The sequence below is a fragment of the Archocentrus centrarchus genome, unplaced genomic scaffold (assembly GCF_007364275.1).
Source record: "Archocentrus centrarchus isolate MPI-CPG fArcCen1 unplaced genomic scaffold, fArcCen1 scaffold_29_ctg1, whole genome shotgun sequence".
NCBI classification, from domain to species: Eukaryota; Metazoa; Chordata; class Actinopteri; order Cichliformes; family Cichlidae; genus Archocentrus; species Archocentrus centrarchus.
This window is the reverse complement of record NW_022060258.1, coordinates 317,516-332,763: the sequence shown is the minus strand read 5'-3', so window position 1 is coordinate 332,763 and position 15,248 is coordinate 317,516. Positions and strand designations below refer to the sequence as shown.

The following is a 15,248-nucleotide window of genomic DNA, read 5'->3' as shown; positions in this document are numbered from 1 at the left end:
GATTGTTGACCAGGTGCCCCCGTGTAGTGCTGGACTGATTCCTGACCTTTCTCAGAATCATCCTTACCCCACGAGGTGAGACCTTGCATGGAGCCCCAGACCAAGAAAGATTGATAGTCATCTTGTGTTTCTTCCACTTTCTAATAATTGCACCAACAGTTGTTGCCTGCTCACCCAGGTCCTTGCCTATTGTCCTTTAGCCCATCCCAGCCTTGTGCAGGTCTACAATTTTGTACCTAATGTCCTTAAACAGCTCTTTGTTCTTGGGCATTGTGGAGAGGTTGAAGTGTGATTGGGTGTGTGGACAGGTGTCTTTCATACAGGTAACAAGGTCAAACAGGTATAATTAATACAGAATAGGAGGGCTTCCTAAAGAAAAACTAACAGGTCTGTGAGAGCCAGAATTCTTGCTGGTTGGTAGGTGATCAAATAATTATTTCATGCAATAAAATGCAAATTGATTATTTAAAAATCATTCAATGTGATTTTCTGGATTTTTTTTTTTTTTTTTTTTTTTTAGATTCTTTCTCTCACAGTTGAAGTATACCTACGATGCAAATTACAAACCTCTCCATTCTTTGTAGGAAAACTTGAAAAATTGGCAGTAAATCAAATATTTATTTTCCCCGCTTTATGTTTCACAGATTATAGACCAAAAAGTCATTTATAACAGTTTAAAACTAGCAACTCATTTTTGGCAAAAACTGAAAATCACATTTTGGCACAACACTGATAAAAAGGCATGAGGGAGAAAGATACTGGAGTCGGCTGCGACATTCACTGACATACTGAAGCTCAGTAAGCTCCAGCTGTAGGTGAGGTGGAGTGTCATCAGAGTCAAATACCAACATATCCTTTTCAATAACAGCAAAATACCAGTCATTGAACTCACCAGTGAGAGATATGATGACTGCTGCATACTGCCTCATTTGCACACCTGTAATGCCAATCATGACCCCCCACAGAGAAGAGAAGTGTTTGTGACAAGTGTCTCTGGAAAAGTTGCAGCTTTATTTCAGAGCCCTTGCAGATAGTTGGCTCACTACTGCATCTTTACTTTGAAGGATAATGAAAAAAAGGCAATGTTCATTGACCCGTCTCCTATTTGTCTGTTAACATGTGATGATCAGTTCTGCATGCCACAGTGTTCTGAGCCAGGCAAACGTTAGCAAACTCTGCCTTCTTCCTGGGAAAAATGCATGCTGCTATTTTTGTACCACAGTCTTTAATAAATTCGCCTTCTCTAAAAAAAGTTTGCTGTGTTTATCAATTAACATAGCCACTTCATAGCTTGCTTTGACAATATTTCATTTGACACCTATGATCCCTACTAGTGATGGGTTGGTCTCGAACGATTGGGCTCTAAGAGCTCTTTGAAGTGAACAATGGGAGCCGGCTCCTGATAGCAAGCCATTTCTTTATTCTTTTCATTTGCTTTTTTTTTTTTTTTGCGGAAGCTGCACGTGATTGGTTAAGATGTGTGGCAGAATCTGTGTGTCTACACGGAGCAACAGGGCGGGGGCAGAGACACACCACAGAGTGAGTCCACACAGATCAAACAGAAGGAGCATCTCCTGCAAAGTTTGCTCAGAGACCAGAAAGAGCAAGAGGAAGTCGCACTTTACATAGAGGCTACATGTAGGAATGGTGAGGAAAAGTAATTCATTTTTACACATTTTTTTAACTACAATCTGAGGTGCCATTTGGGAGCCGAAAGAGCCGGCTCTTCTTTGGGAGCCAAGCAAAAAGAGCCGGCTCTCTGAGAAAAGCTGAACTTCCCATCACTAATCGCTATCCTGTGGGCTGTGATTGGTGAATCATTCAATCTTCTTCTTTTTGAGGTTATAAAGCAGTTGGCAGACATCTGTTACATGACACTGCCTCCATGAGCTCAAAAGAGAAACTGTATGCTTAGTTGTATTGTGTCAGCAGGCTAAACATAACACATTATTAGACAAAATGCGCGGGCCATATAAAACCCAAGCTTGTATTTGGCCCGCAGGCCAGACTTTGGACACTCTTGGATAAGAGCATGCCATAGGTTTTAAAAGTACTCTGCTGCAGTGGTTTGATTCATGTTAATGGGGAGTCTTCTTCACACACTGAGGTTAATTATGGATCTCAACAGGGTTCTGTGCTGGGATCAATTCTATATTCACTGTATATGCTTCCTTTAGGCAATATTATTAGAAAGTATTGCATACATTTTCATCATTATGCAGATGGCACACATCAATTAGTTAAACTGCAGGAATGTCTTAAAGACATACAGGCCTGGATGACCTCTAATTTCCTGCTTGTAAATTCAGATAAAACTGAAGTTCTTGTACTCGGCCCCACAAATCTTAGAAACATGGTGTCACACCAGATACTTACTCTGGATGGCATTACTTTGGCCTCCAGTAAAACTGTGATAAATCTTGGGAGTCATTTCTGACCAGGATATGTCCTTCAATGCACATATTAAACGGGGCATATTTCTCCCATATTGGCTTCTCTTCATTGGCTCCCTGTTAAATCTAGAATAGAATTTAAAATCCTTCTCCTCACCTACAAGGTCTTGAATAATCAGGCCCATCTTATCTTAAAGGCCTTATAGTACCGTATCACCCCAATACAGCACTTCGCTCTCAGACTGCAAGCTTACTCGTGGTTCCTAGGATGGGAGGTAGAGCCTTCAGCTTTCAGGCCCCTCTACTCTGGAACCAGCTCCCGGTTTGGATTCAAGAGAGAGAGAGAGAGACCGTCTAAGATCAAGATTAAAACTTTCCTTTTTGATCAAGCTTATAGTTAGGGCTGGATCAACTGAACCGTGAAACCTCCCTTGCAATAGGGCTTGGCTGCTGGGGGGGTTCCCATGATGCAATAAGTATTTCTTTTTATTCTCCTCTTTTCGCTCTGTTTATACACCACTGTGCATTTAATCATTAGTTTTTTTTTTAATCTCTGGCTTTCTTCCACAGCATGTCTTTTGTTCTGTCTCCCTTCCCTCACCCCCAATCCCCAACCACTTGCGGCAGATGACTGTCCCTCCGTGAGCCTGGCTCTGCTGGAGGTTTCTTCCTGTTAAAAGGACATTTTTCCTTCCCACTGTCGCCAAGTGCTTGCCCATCGGGGGTTGTTTAGACTGTTCGGTTTTCCCTATCACCACTATATATTGTAGTCTTTACCTTACCCAAAGTGTCTTGAGGTGACTGTTCTGATTTGACACTATATAAACTGAATTGAATTGAATGAAATAGTATTTCTGCACCAACAAGGTGATTTCCAAAGAGCTATTTCCCAGAAATGTTGCATATTTCTGCATGGTTGGCACGATTGAAGAAACTGGGCAAGTAAAAGACAAAAGAAGTGGCAGGTCAAAAAAATTATCTACAGCAGATAAACAGTACCGGAAACTGATGTCCTTAAACAGGAAAAAATCCAGCCAAGGCCCTGACAGATGCTTCTGGTCCTTAAGTTGATTCATCTACTGTTTGACAAAGCCTCAGCAGAAATGGTCTCAGTGGAAAGGTGGCTGTCAAGAAGTCATTCTTAACAAAGGGAAACGGGGAGTACATTTTGTGGTATGCCAAATTACACAAAAAACTCGACTAAAAATGTTATGATGAATTCAAATTTAAAATTTTTGGTTCAAATCATCAGTACATACAGAGGAGATCAGGGAGGAGGTATAACAGCCACTGTCTAGAGCCATCTGTAAAATGCAGTGCACTGTAATGGACAGTGGTGTCAAAATCAATTTAATGAATGCAGAAAAGGACCATCCGGTTTTGATCCACCATGCATTACCATCTGGAAAACGTCAACAGCAACAGCTTCCTTTTTTCATCATGAAAATGATTTCAAACACAGTGCCAATGCAATAAAAAAACATACCTGGATAAAAAAAAACACACAATGGATCACTATCATGAGCCCACACCTCAGCATTGTTGAGGCACTGTGGGATCATCTTGATACACAACAGAACGTAGGACAGCCAATATGCAAAGAAGAGTTTAAAAATGTTCTTCAAGAATCTCAGTTGATTAATCTACTTAAAAAACTCACCTAAAAGATTTCAAGTTGTGTTGGAGAATAAAGGTGTTTCACTGTACCTATTTTTCTATCTTCCTAACAAAAGGGAAAAAATGAGGGGTTACGCAAGACATTTTGACAATACTGTATATCATATATTGTTGTTCATCTGAGGTTCTATTTAAATAATTTTAGAACATTGATGTGTGAGGAAACCGGTGTACCCGGACGAAACCCACGCAAGCACAGGGAGAACATGCAAACCCCACACAGAGAGAGGGAGAGGCCTGGGCCAGGGTGGAATCAAACCCAGGCCTTCCAGATGGTATTCTAACTGTGAGGCAGCCATGCTAACCACTGCGCCACCGTGCTATTTTGGCCCATATGCATTGACCCATTATTTTTTTTTTTCTGGCAACTAGACCCTGCAGCACATATTGTTCAAGAATGTCCTTATTTTGGCACTTGAAACAGTCACAACAGTTTCTTGCAGTAAAGTTTGTACTTCAGCCATAGTAGCTTGAAGGTTGGCATCTCAACCCCTTTTCCTGGCATTTGAGAGAAATCTCTGTTGGTCTACTTGACCATGCTTTGATTATTAGGAAAACCTGTATTTTTTTTTTTCAATTCTTTATCAGACAATGAACAATATTGAATGGCAAAACTTTGTATATCTCTTTGTATATTTTTATCTTTTGACAGCTCATTTGCTTTCCTTGTGGCTCAGTAGCCAGCAAAGTCAGTGTAGCACTGGGTAAAATGTGCAGTGGTCTTGAGAGCTATAAAACTCACAATTTATACAAAGGAAATAATTACAATATAAATGGCACAGGTGTGTAAATGTATGCTTAATAACTAATTAAACCTACTTGTCAACTTGTGGATAATGTTATAAGCCCATGCATTAAAGGCTATGCAAACTTTTAAGTAAAACTTTTGATCAAGGCCATTTATGTGATTTCAGTTAATATTATTAAGTAACAATAACTGGAATAACAAATCTTTGTATGGTGTGTAAACTGTGAGGCATCATCTAGTCAGTTCTGCAGCATTTAGCTGAATCTGATAAGAAACTACAGTCCTGTCAGAATTTATCCTGCTACATCAATCAGCAGTCACATCATCAGTAAACACTAGTGACCTTGTTCCATTATTTGCCATATATGCTAAGACCACGACATTGCCTCCACCATGTTTGGCATTTGATGCTGTAACCTTCAGATCACAACCCCTTTAGTTGTCTTCTGAGGTCTTCTAGGCCTTTTGCTGCTGCTGAACTGGCCAGCCCTTGTTGATTTGGCACCTCAAAGTTTTTGCTATCTTCCAGATGCAAGTTCATTAGTGGCAGTGGCACTGTGGGTAGGCATTTGCCTTGCAGTCAGAGGATTGCTGGTTCAAGCCCCTGTCCCTGAGCTTCATTGTGTCCTTGGGCAAGACACTTAAACCACATTGCCTAATGGTGGTTTAAGGCTGCATGACCGCAGATGCTCGTCTCTGGATGAGTGATCTGGAACACTCATTTCATTGTGTGCCTTGTGTGCACAATGAAATGAGTTGAATCTAATCTAAAAACATTTAAAATGCATGTTCAACACTTGGACTCAATTTCAGATCTTTTATCGGCTTAATTTGACATGGAATAACAAGGGAATTGGCCTTAACTGGCCATGAAACTGCTTATCAGTCAATTATCCAATTAATTTTAAGACTGAAAATGAGGGCCTATATATAAAACTGCTTGTAATTCATAAACTGTTAAGGCAATACTTTTGTTAAATGCCCTTATTAAATTAAGGCTAACAGTCTGCACTTTAATTATATTTTGATTGTGTGATGTAAATCTTTTGTGGTGGTGTACAGAGGCCCAAATTCAATAATTGTGTCAGGGTTCAAATACTTATATAAATATCTAATATGCCTTAACCGCTACAGTCTATAATATATCCTATTATGATAGCCATAATAACTTTCTAAATGGAGGACATGATTGACCAGCAGACATTGATCTTTGCCATGGGCTTGTTTGCTCATTTTTCAACATACATGATTTTATTTTCACAAGACATTATCACATTGTGTTATGACAAACTGTTTAACTGTGAATTTCTCAACTTTGGAATGATTAATGGCTAACTTATCTTATATTATCTTATCTGGGTCTAGAAATGTGTGATTTCATGCTATTATTTAAAAAGTAACTGCATATCCACTCTCCATCCTGCCTTCCGGTGTTTAGAACACTTTTGTTTCCTATGTATGGGGACAGCATGTTACTCAAACAGCATCATTCTGTCCCTAAAACCCTGTAGTACCATCACAGAACACAAGGGGTATGTCTACCCCATTCTTTTATGTACTACCCATATAGCTTGATCACAAATAAATTGATATTCCTTCATAAATAATAAGAGGCAGATTTTAAAAAAATGGCAGGCAGGAGATGTTACGGTGTATATTTTTTTTAGTTGGAATAGTTTGTTCATATAAGAATGTTGTTAAAGATGAATACTGATGCTGCTGTGACCAGAGGAAATACGCAAAAGCAACTACAATGGGTGGGAACAACATCAGTGATCTCTCTCTGATCCTCTCTTTTTGTCTCTCATAATCCTTTTTTGCTTACCATGAATATCTTTCTTGAGTTTGGATTTAAGACAGTTCATTAAACAAAAAAACAAACAAACAAAAACAGTTTTACTACTTTGTAATCCAATTTATCTTTGCAATCTTCATTCAAAGACCAGGGTAAAGGAATAAAATAAGATTTGATTTGATTTGAATTGATTTGATTTTCAATCAAAAGGAGATATATGGTTAGTTCCATGTTTCTGGTAAAACAGTATGATAACGCTGACTCTTAACTGTACTTCCTCGGTCACAGTCCATAAACTACCTTTAAGACCGGATGTGTTGTGCAATAAATGTAGGCCTAACATGTTAAGTGGATTCACGTAATACTATAATGTTGATTTCTGCTTTTTTAAATATTTTCCCAGCCTCGATAGAATCAACAGTTGGTATCATTTAGCTAGTAGATGTATGCTTCAAGTGAAACATAGATTTAAATCACAGCTTTGAAGTTGGATCTGGGTCAATAATGCTCTTTTCCGTAATAATAATCTTACCTTCTGCTGCCTCCTGGCCATATCAGTCGGTTGTTTCGCATTAAATGGATATGCAATGCAGCGCATCACAAAAACATACAGCTGGAGTCTCTTTTTCCTTTCCTCCTCCTCTCTTTGCATCTTTTCCAGGTCCTCACTCTCCTTGTCGCTGCCAACTGACGGGCTAGGGCTGGAGGGTCGACCACGGCCTCTCCCGCGAACCCGTGGCTTCAGCTCTCCGTTGGCATGGCCGTCGGCGGCTCGGCCCGGTGACAATCGGGATCCTCCGAAGCCCTTCGGGGCGGCCACCTCTTTGTGCTCGCCCTGCAATATCTCGTCCCCTTCGTCCTCGCTGGAAGACGGGTCCAACATGTTGCTGGGGCTTGGATGAAGAATAAACCTGTTGCGAAGGTAAAACTGCAAGAGTAGAAAATACGAAAGCCGCGGTGAATATGCGAAATCTGACCGATTGGCGCCTCAGATCGTTGCTTCTCTCAAAAAAAAACAACAAAAAAATAAAACTGCTGCCACAGTTTCAAGCTCATCAAAAAAAAAAAATAATAAAGTGGTGTAAGTACAAAGTAGCTGTGTGATTTCGAAGCCTTTCAACTCCGTGAGTCAATGGCAATGATTGGGATGGGGACAAATCTAAAAGGAAAGGGTTCGCAAAACGAAAGAACAGGAGGAAACCCTGATGCGCTGGTGCTCTGCTGCTTGAAGGAGAAAGAGGCAGGGCTCGGAGCTGACCACGGTGCTGAAACATGATAGCAACTGCTCTGAGATCAGTTTAATCAGGCTACAAGCACAACCGACAACAGCCACCTGATTATCAAGCAGAGTGAAAAGCGGACAGATTTAAACAGCACCAGACCGGAATCAAAATGGTTTGGCTTTCACAATAAAATCTTTATTAATTGTTTAAAATAAATATTTAATCCAATGTACAGGGGTGGTGAGCGTTGTTAATATGATCAGTAAGGGATTGATATTGGATTAGGTTAGGGAAGTTCAAACTACGGCCCGTGGGCCAAAATGTGGCCCGAGGTTGGATTTTATATGGCCTGCTCAGCTTGTCCATACATATTATTTTTGACCTGCCGGCACAAGCAATGAATACAACTCAGCATGCAATTCCTCTTTGTAACTCATGTAAAAGCTGTCTGCAAACTGCTTCCCATGCTGTGTAATGCCGTGCGCCTTGGGTGGGTGTAACAGGTGACATACAGTGTTGCCAATTTAAAGACTTTTCAGAACCTCTAGCAACTTTTTTTTCCCCCCAAAAAAGCAAATAGTGAGAAATTTAGCGACTTTTTCCGGTGATTTCGGCAACTCAGACTCTTTGAGATATCTCAGAATCCATACAGCACTCCCATCTTACTTCTGAACTTCACTTCGGCACTGAGGTGACACCCCACCACCACCCAGACCTCACCACAAACAAAGCTGCAACTTTTCCAGAGACACTTGGCACAAATGGAGGTCTGCACCACATGCTTCCTAGCTCTGGTAGATCATGGTTGTAAGTTTGGGTATGCAACGAAGAGGTATACAGCAGTTTCACTGATGAATTCAACCACCATTTTGGGGATTTTGCAGCTATTGAATGACGCTCCACTTCACCTGCAGCTGGAGATAACTGAGCTTCAGGGTGACTGCCAACACTAACATCTTTCTCTCTCACCTTTTTACTGGTGTTGTGCCAAAAAGTGGTTTTTGATATTTGCCAAAATAAATAAATAAATGGTTTGCTGTGTTTAAATAGCTGTAAATGACTTTTTAGCCTATAATCTCTCAAACATATCTTTCATGAATCATATCAATTCATTTTGAGTGAGAAACAACACTCCTGCCACAAGGGAGAAGCTACAATCATGTTGTTGCAAAGGGATTGCCCTGTGTACCTTTGTTCCCTTCACATTAGTGTCACATTAGTTACCTCCTGCTCTGTTATCAGAATTACACAGCAGTATTTTACAGTTTCTGTATGTTATGAATTTCAGCTGGAAATTCAGAGCTTTAAATTAAGAGCTTGTTTTACATTTGGTTCCTTTATGTTTGTTTGCTGCATGGAAATGAAAATATTAATGCTGCAATAGGACTAGGCTGCTGGGGTGTCCGATGATCTTTTTATTCACCTCTTTTTACTCTGTGTATATGCCCCTCTACATTTTATCATTAGTTATTATTAATCTCTGGCTCAGTTCCACAGCATGTATTTTGTCCTGTCTCTCTCCCCTCACCCCAACCAGTCAGGGCAGATGACTGCCCCTCCCTTAGCCTGGTTCTGCTAGAGGTTTCTTGCTCATAGGAGGTCATTTTGATTTTCTTTGTAATTATTGTATGGTCTTAACCTTACAAGAAAACTCAAAAGAAAGACAAGCACAATCTGGGAAGATGAAAACTGGGTGCAGGATCAAAAAACAACTTTGAGTAAAATGTATGGCAACCAGACTCCTGATATCATGATTGTGAATATTCAGAAATTCAGGTTTTAAGTTGTCTGGTGCTTTTACCAATATAAACCAGCCCACTTGAGTAAATTAATAACATTATTGGTGTTGCATGTGATCACATCCCTAATATTAAATATGAAGTTGCACTGAAATCAATTTCCACAACTATAATTACCAGAAGGTATAGACTGCAAAAATGTAGTGGCTTAAATGGAGGAAGACAATGTGTTCTCTCAAAACACAATACTGGGAGGTGTAAGTGAGACACTTAAATGCTGGACCAGAGTTGATGACATAGAAATATTTTTTAATGATAGAGCCAAAGTCTTTATCCAAAGGTGAATACTGAATTATGTAGTTGATCCTAGAATCAACATATCTAGACCTTGTGTTACGAAGGCATTTGATTTGAGACACTTTTTCAAAATGGCCATGTGCTTGCACAACCTTGTCATACTTACAGTGTCTTTTGTAAAAAAGTTTTTCCAAATCATCTGCTTGTGCTGATGATCAGTATCAGAGCTACAAATGCAGCAGATTGCACTGAACTGAGAAACAGGCAAACTCTTCTTAAGTGTCAAAGGGTGAAATGACTGTCCATGGAGGATAGAGTTTCAATCTGTGCTTTTACGATACAAATTAGAACCCAATCCATTGCCATTTCTTAAGAATATCTAGGAAATTCATTTTCAGTTCATCATATTCAATACTGAATCTCAGGTAGTAACAAGGTAGGTATGGATTATGAGATTTATTACAGATGACATATTCAAAAAAACTCCCACATATAGAGAAGCAAACGCAGGGGCCATTTTTGCTCCCATACTTGTACTCAAAATCTGTAGATTAAACTCAGATCCAAACATGAAATAATTAGAGGTAATAATTTCAATGAGATTTATAATACAGTCATTACTGGGAATTATCTGAGCAACTATTAACTCTTAAGCCACCTTGAAAGGGTACATTGATGTAAAGCGATTCAATATCCACAGTAACCAAAAAACAATGGTCATCTGGTAATTTAAGAGTCTGAATCATTTTAAGGAACTCCATAGAAACCGTGGAAAAGTGACATTTCCGAAAAGTGACGCATTTACACAGAGACATTTCAGAAACGGTCCCTGTTTATATGGAAACTCTGAAAACGCTGCAGCTCCTATTGCCAGGCCACAAGTTGGCAGTGTGGTTATAGGAGCTGCAACCATAGTGCGCATGTGCGAGTGCCCCCGTTTCCAAAAAAGTATTGTTTTCATCTGTTTCCACGGAGATGGAGCATTTCAGACATGCTCCACTCTGAGCCCGTTTCCAAAAAGTATCGTTTTCACTCCAGTCTCATGTAAATTGGAGGCTGAAATGCATCAAAACGGTGCCATTTTGATTTTCTACTTTCTACTGTCATGAAGGTATGTTCATGTTTGGTGATCTCACCCTTTTCTAAGAGGAAATCCAATTTACCCTTAAAATCTTGTGCAGGGTTTTTTATATATATATATATATATATATATATATATATATATATATATATATATATATATATATATATATATATATATATATATATATATATATATATAAGGTGGTGGCATTGAATTGTTTCTGAATTTTGCCTTCATATGCAGAGCACTTCTATCATATGTAAAGCAGCTCTTCTTTAGTCTAATTGTTTCCCACCTTATACTCCCAGCAATGTCCCTCTCAATCAGTCTACAATAACTGTCTATAGAAGCATTTCCTTTTTTTGAGGAGGAATCAAAATGCTTTTAACTCTAAAAGGAGTGAGTGTGGAAATAGTAGTGTCCAGTGCCTCTGTTCATAATGACTCATTCAGTGTCAGATACCTTTCAGGTGTAGCAGTATTGGAATTAGAAAATGATTTATCGTGACTATTGAAAAATCAATCTCAAAGTACAAAAAAAATGTGTAAATCTACAATGTTATCAAAGTCCTGGCCATATACAGTTGTGTTCAAAATAATAGCAGTCCAACATGAGTAACCAGATCAATCAATCTTTTTGGTAGAAATCATATTACTACATGGCAAACATTTTATCAGTAAGCATAGCAGAGTCATAGAAAACCAACAGACCAAACATTCATGATATACATAGTCCTGAGTCTGTGTAACTGGATAATTAATTGAAAGGGGTGTGTTCAAAATAATAGCAGTGTAGAGTCCAATCAGTGAGGACATTCATCTGGTGAAAAAACATGTGTCAGTCAGGTGGCCCTTATTTAAGGATGAAGCCAACACATGTTGTTCATGCATTTCTCACTGAAAACCTGAGACAAATTTGCCATTCCAGACATTGTTCAAAAGAAAAGCGTTCTTTAAAATGTTGATTGAAAAAGCAAAAACATATAAAGAAGTGAAGAAAATGATAGGCTGCTCGGCTGAAATTGATCTCCAGTGCTCTAAAATGGAAAGCAAAGCCAGAGAGAAATTGATGAAAATGGAAGACTACCATTCAAATGTATCGAAGAATAGCCAGGATGGCAAAGACTCAGCCAATGATCAGCTCCAGGGTGATCAGAGACAGTCTGATGTTACCTGTGAGTACTGTGACAATTAGAAGACACCTTTGTGAAGCTAATCTGTCGGCGCGAAGCCCCCATAAAGTCCCGCTGTGGTAAAAAAAAAAGGCATGTGCTAAGAGGTTACAATTTCCAAAGAACAAATTGACTGACCTGTAGAGAAATCTAAAAACATTCTGTGGACTGATGAAATTAAGATTGTTCCATTTTTTGGTCCAAGGGCCCCAGACAGTTTGTCAGATGATCCCCAAGCACTGAATTCAAGCCACAGTATGCTCTGAAGACAGTGAAGCATGGTGGTGCAAGCAGCATGATAGTTTCTTTTACTATGGTGTCAGGCCTATTTATTCCAAACCAGGGATCATTGGGGTGGCTGTAGCTCAGTAGGTAGAGCAGGTCTCCTACTGATCGGAAGGTCAGCGGTTTGATTTCTGGCTACTCCAGGCTACATGCCAATGTATCCTTGGGCAAGATACTTAACCCCAAGTTGCTCTCCGACCGTCCTGTCGGAGTATGAATGTGTGTGAATGTTAGTTAATTAAAAGCACTTAGCTTAGTAGAAACATGGAAGTGCTTGTATGAATGTGAGTGCATGTGTAAATGTAAAGATGTTGTGTAAGTGCTTTGAGTGCTCTGACTGAGTAGAAAAGCGCTATATAAGAGCTAGTCCATTTACCGTCATGGATCAGTTTGCATATATCAAAATCCTTGAAGAGGTCATGTTGCCTTATGCTGAAGAGGAAATGCCCTTGAATTGGGTGTTTCAACAAGACAATGACTCCAACCACACGAGTAAAGGCTCTTTCACACCGGACGCTTAAATTCCGTGTGAATGTTTCGTGTGTTAAAAATGTTTTTCGGACTCTCCTGTTCTTAATGCAGCCGTTCATACCGACCGCGTCATTTCACAGGACGAATTTGCGGCATTTATTTTTTCGGATCAAGTTCAATTTTTCTGACTTTCGCAAGCGAACAAACAGGACTGAGCGCTGCATTTAGCAGCATGCGAGGTCATAGCTCAAAACACGAACCGATGTACTGAATATACAGTGATGTGGGAACAATAAAATCATAATATTTTACCTCAGACACACAGCTACATGCTGCTCCGGGTCAGTCGGCTCTCTGATATTATCCTCTGCCTCCTCACATGTGATCCCAACTCTGCCAACAAGAGCTTAAACTGTCCCACTGACATCCAGAAATTTGAGTGAAAGCATCCGTGATGCAGCTTCAGCTCCGTGATCAAACCATGAAACTCTCCCTGCTGCTGCTTTCTTATGAGTTGGATGAACCCATAAACTCTGTTTCTTCCTTCTCTTGTTTAGAAACATCAGGACCATTACATCATCACTTGATGTCGACTGCATTTTTTTTTTCCACCGTGCGTTATTATAGGGAGGATTTAGTCGCAAAAACGCAACGCGTCCGGTGTGTATGTAGGTTACACGACAGGTTCGCATCCGAAAGATTCGGAATTTCGTGTCGTTTTTACGCAACGCATCCGGTGTGAAAGGGCCTTAAGTGAGCAGCATTTTGGTTCTAGACCAACAAAATTAAAGTTATGGACTGATCAGCCCAATCCCCGGACCTTAATCCGATAGAAAACTTGTGGGGTGACATCAAAAATGCTGTTACTGAGGCAAAACCAAGCAATGCAGATGAATTGTGGAAAGTTGTCAAATCATCCTGGGCTGGAATACCTGTTCACAAGTGCCAGAAGTTGGTTGACTCCATGCAACACAGTTTTGGAGCAGTTCTCAAAAACAGTGGTTATACAACTAAATATTAGTTTAGTGATTCACAGGAATGTTAATTCCTAAAGATCTTTCTGTTCATAAAGTGAATATTTGAATTTATAAAGAAAAATGCAAACACTGCTATTTTTTTTAACCCAATGCCTGGAAATAAAACAATTTAAGGATTCTGAGCTTTACTTGTGCTTTTAAATGCACTGCTATTATTTTGAACACAACTATATAGTAGGTAAAAAAGATAAAGCCTTACTCAGCAGAGTTAAACAGACATCAGAAAATGATTTACTTGAAAGACTGATTACATTCTGTACCTGTATTTCTTTTTTATTGCTGGATAATTGAGGTTCAATCTGTTTTCCATTGGCCAAAAAAGAAGAGCCACTACTATGAGAATGGTGACTTGGATCCGAGTCATACTCAATATCACTAGCAGACAGATGTTTATTGTCAAGTTCAGTACAGTATGTGAGGGAGAGTTCTTCATCGAAGATGTTACCATGATGATAGTTTGCAGTGTCCCTCTCAAATTTTTTTCTTTTTCAAAGCAATAATATCCTTAACAAATTGATTTTTACAATGTTCACATTCATCTAACAGATGTTTCTGTTTACCTGCATCTCCCTCTCCAGTTGATTGATGTAATCTCCTCGCAGATGCTGACAAGATTAGAAGACATCTTGTATTGTTAAGGCCAAAAAAGTCAAATGAGCGCTTGTTAAGGATTTCACTCCACTGATCACAAAAACTTTTATTGCCCAAGGGTAGGGCCTTTATTGGTCCTGAGACCTGGTGGAATTCTATTAGCCCGCATGCACTCACTAAGTGTGACAGCATGCAGGAACAGGTGTGGTCTCTCTCTAGTAATTTATCCAGACTTTCAGTTGAGAACACTGAAGAATCTCCCATAGTGCTACCAAAAAGAGACTCTTTCAAAATGATGCATGAGCAATCTTTTTTAAAAAATTTGAAGTTCACAGCCGCATTCGGCTCCATGATAGCTGTGAAATGAGCTGATTTCACAGCTTGTGGCAATGGAAAAGGAGGAGTCCTTAGGGGAGTGCCATGTCAAAAAACTGTAAACAAACAAAAAAGAAAGACTGAGAAGATGAAAACTGGGTGCAGCACTGAAAAACAACAATAGAAAAACTAAACATAAGACTGGACACCAGAAATGGCTCCTGAACAGCTTTAATGTAGTTCATCACATGTGACATTTCAGGCATTACTGCCCTTCTTCAGGGATAAAGAGCATTACAAGACACATCGTATATATACATCTAGTCATGATCATGTGATCACAAATGCCAATATATAACAAATATATATATATTTTTTTAAAATACAAACTTTTTTGAATCCCGGTGCAAACATTACTTTGC

At 39.4% G+C, this 15,248-nt stretch overlaps 1 protein-coding gene across 1 annotated transcript in view; it reads right to left on the bottom strand.

The window, feature by feature from the left end:
• LOC115776227 (calcium-dependent secretion activator 1-like) overlaps positions 1 to 15,248 on the bottom strand; it is a 44,003-nt gene that overhangs the window by 12,358 nt on the left and 16,397 nt on the right. Inside the window, exon 2 of the mRNA XM_030723835.1 lies at positions 7,146 to 7,541. Coding sequence (XP_030579695.1) covers positions 7,146 to 7,496 — 351 coding nt within the window. The 5' untranslated portion in view covers positions 7,497 to 7,541. The remainder of the gene's footprint in view (positions 1 to 7,145; positions 7,542 to 15,248) is intronic.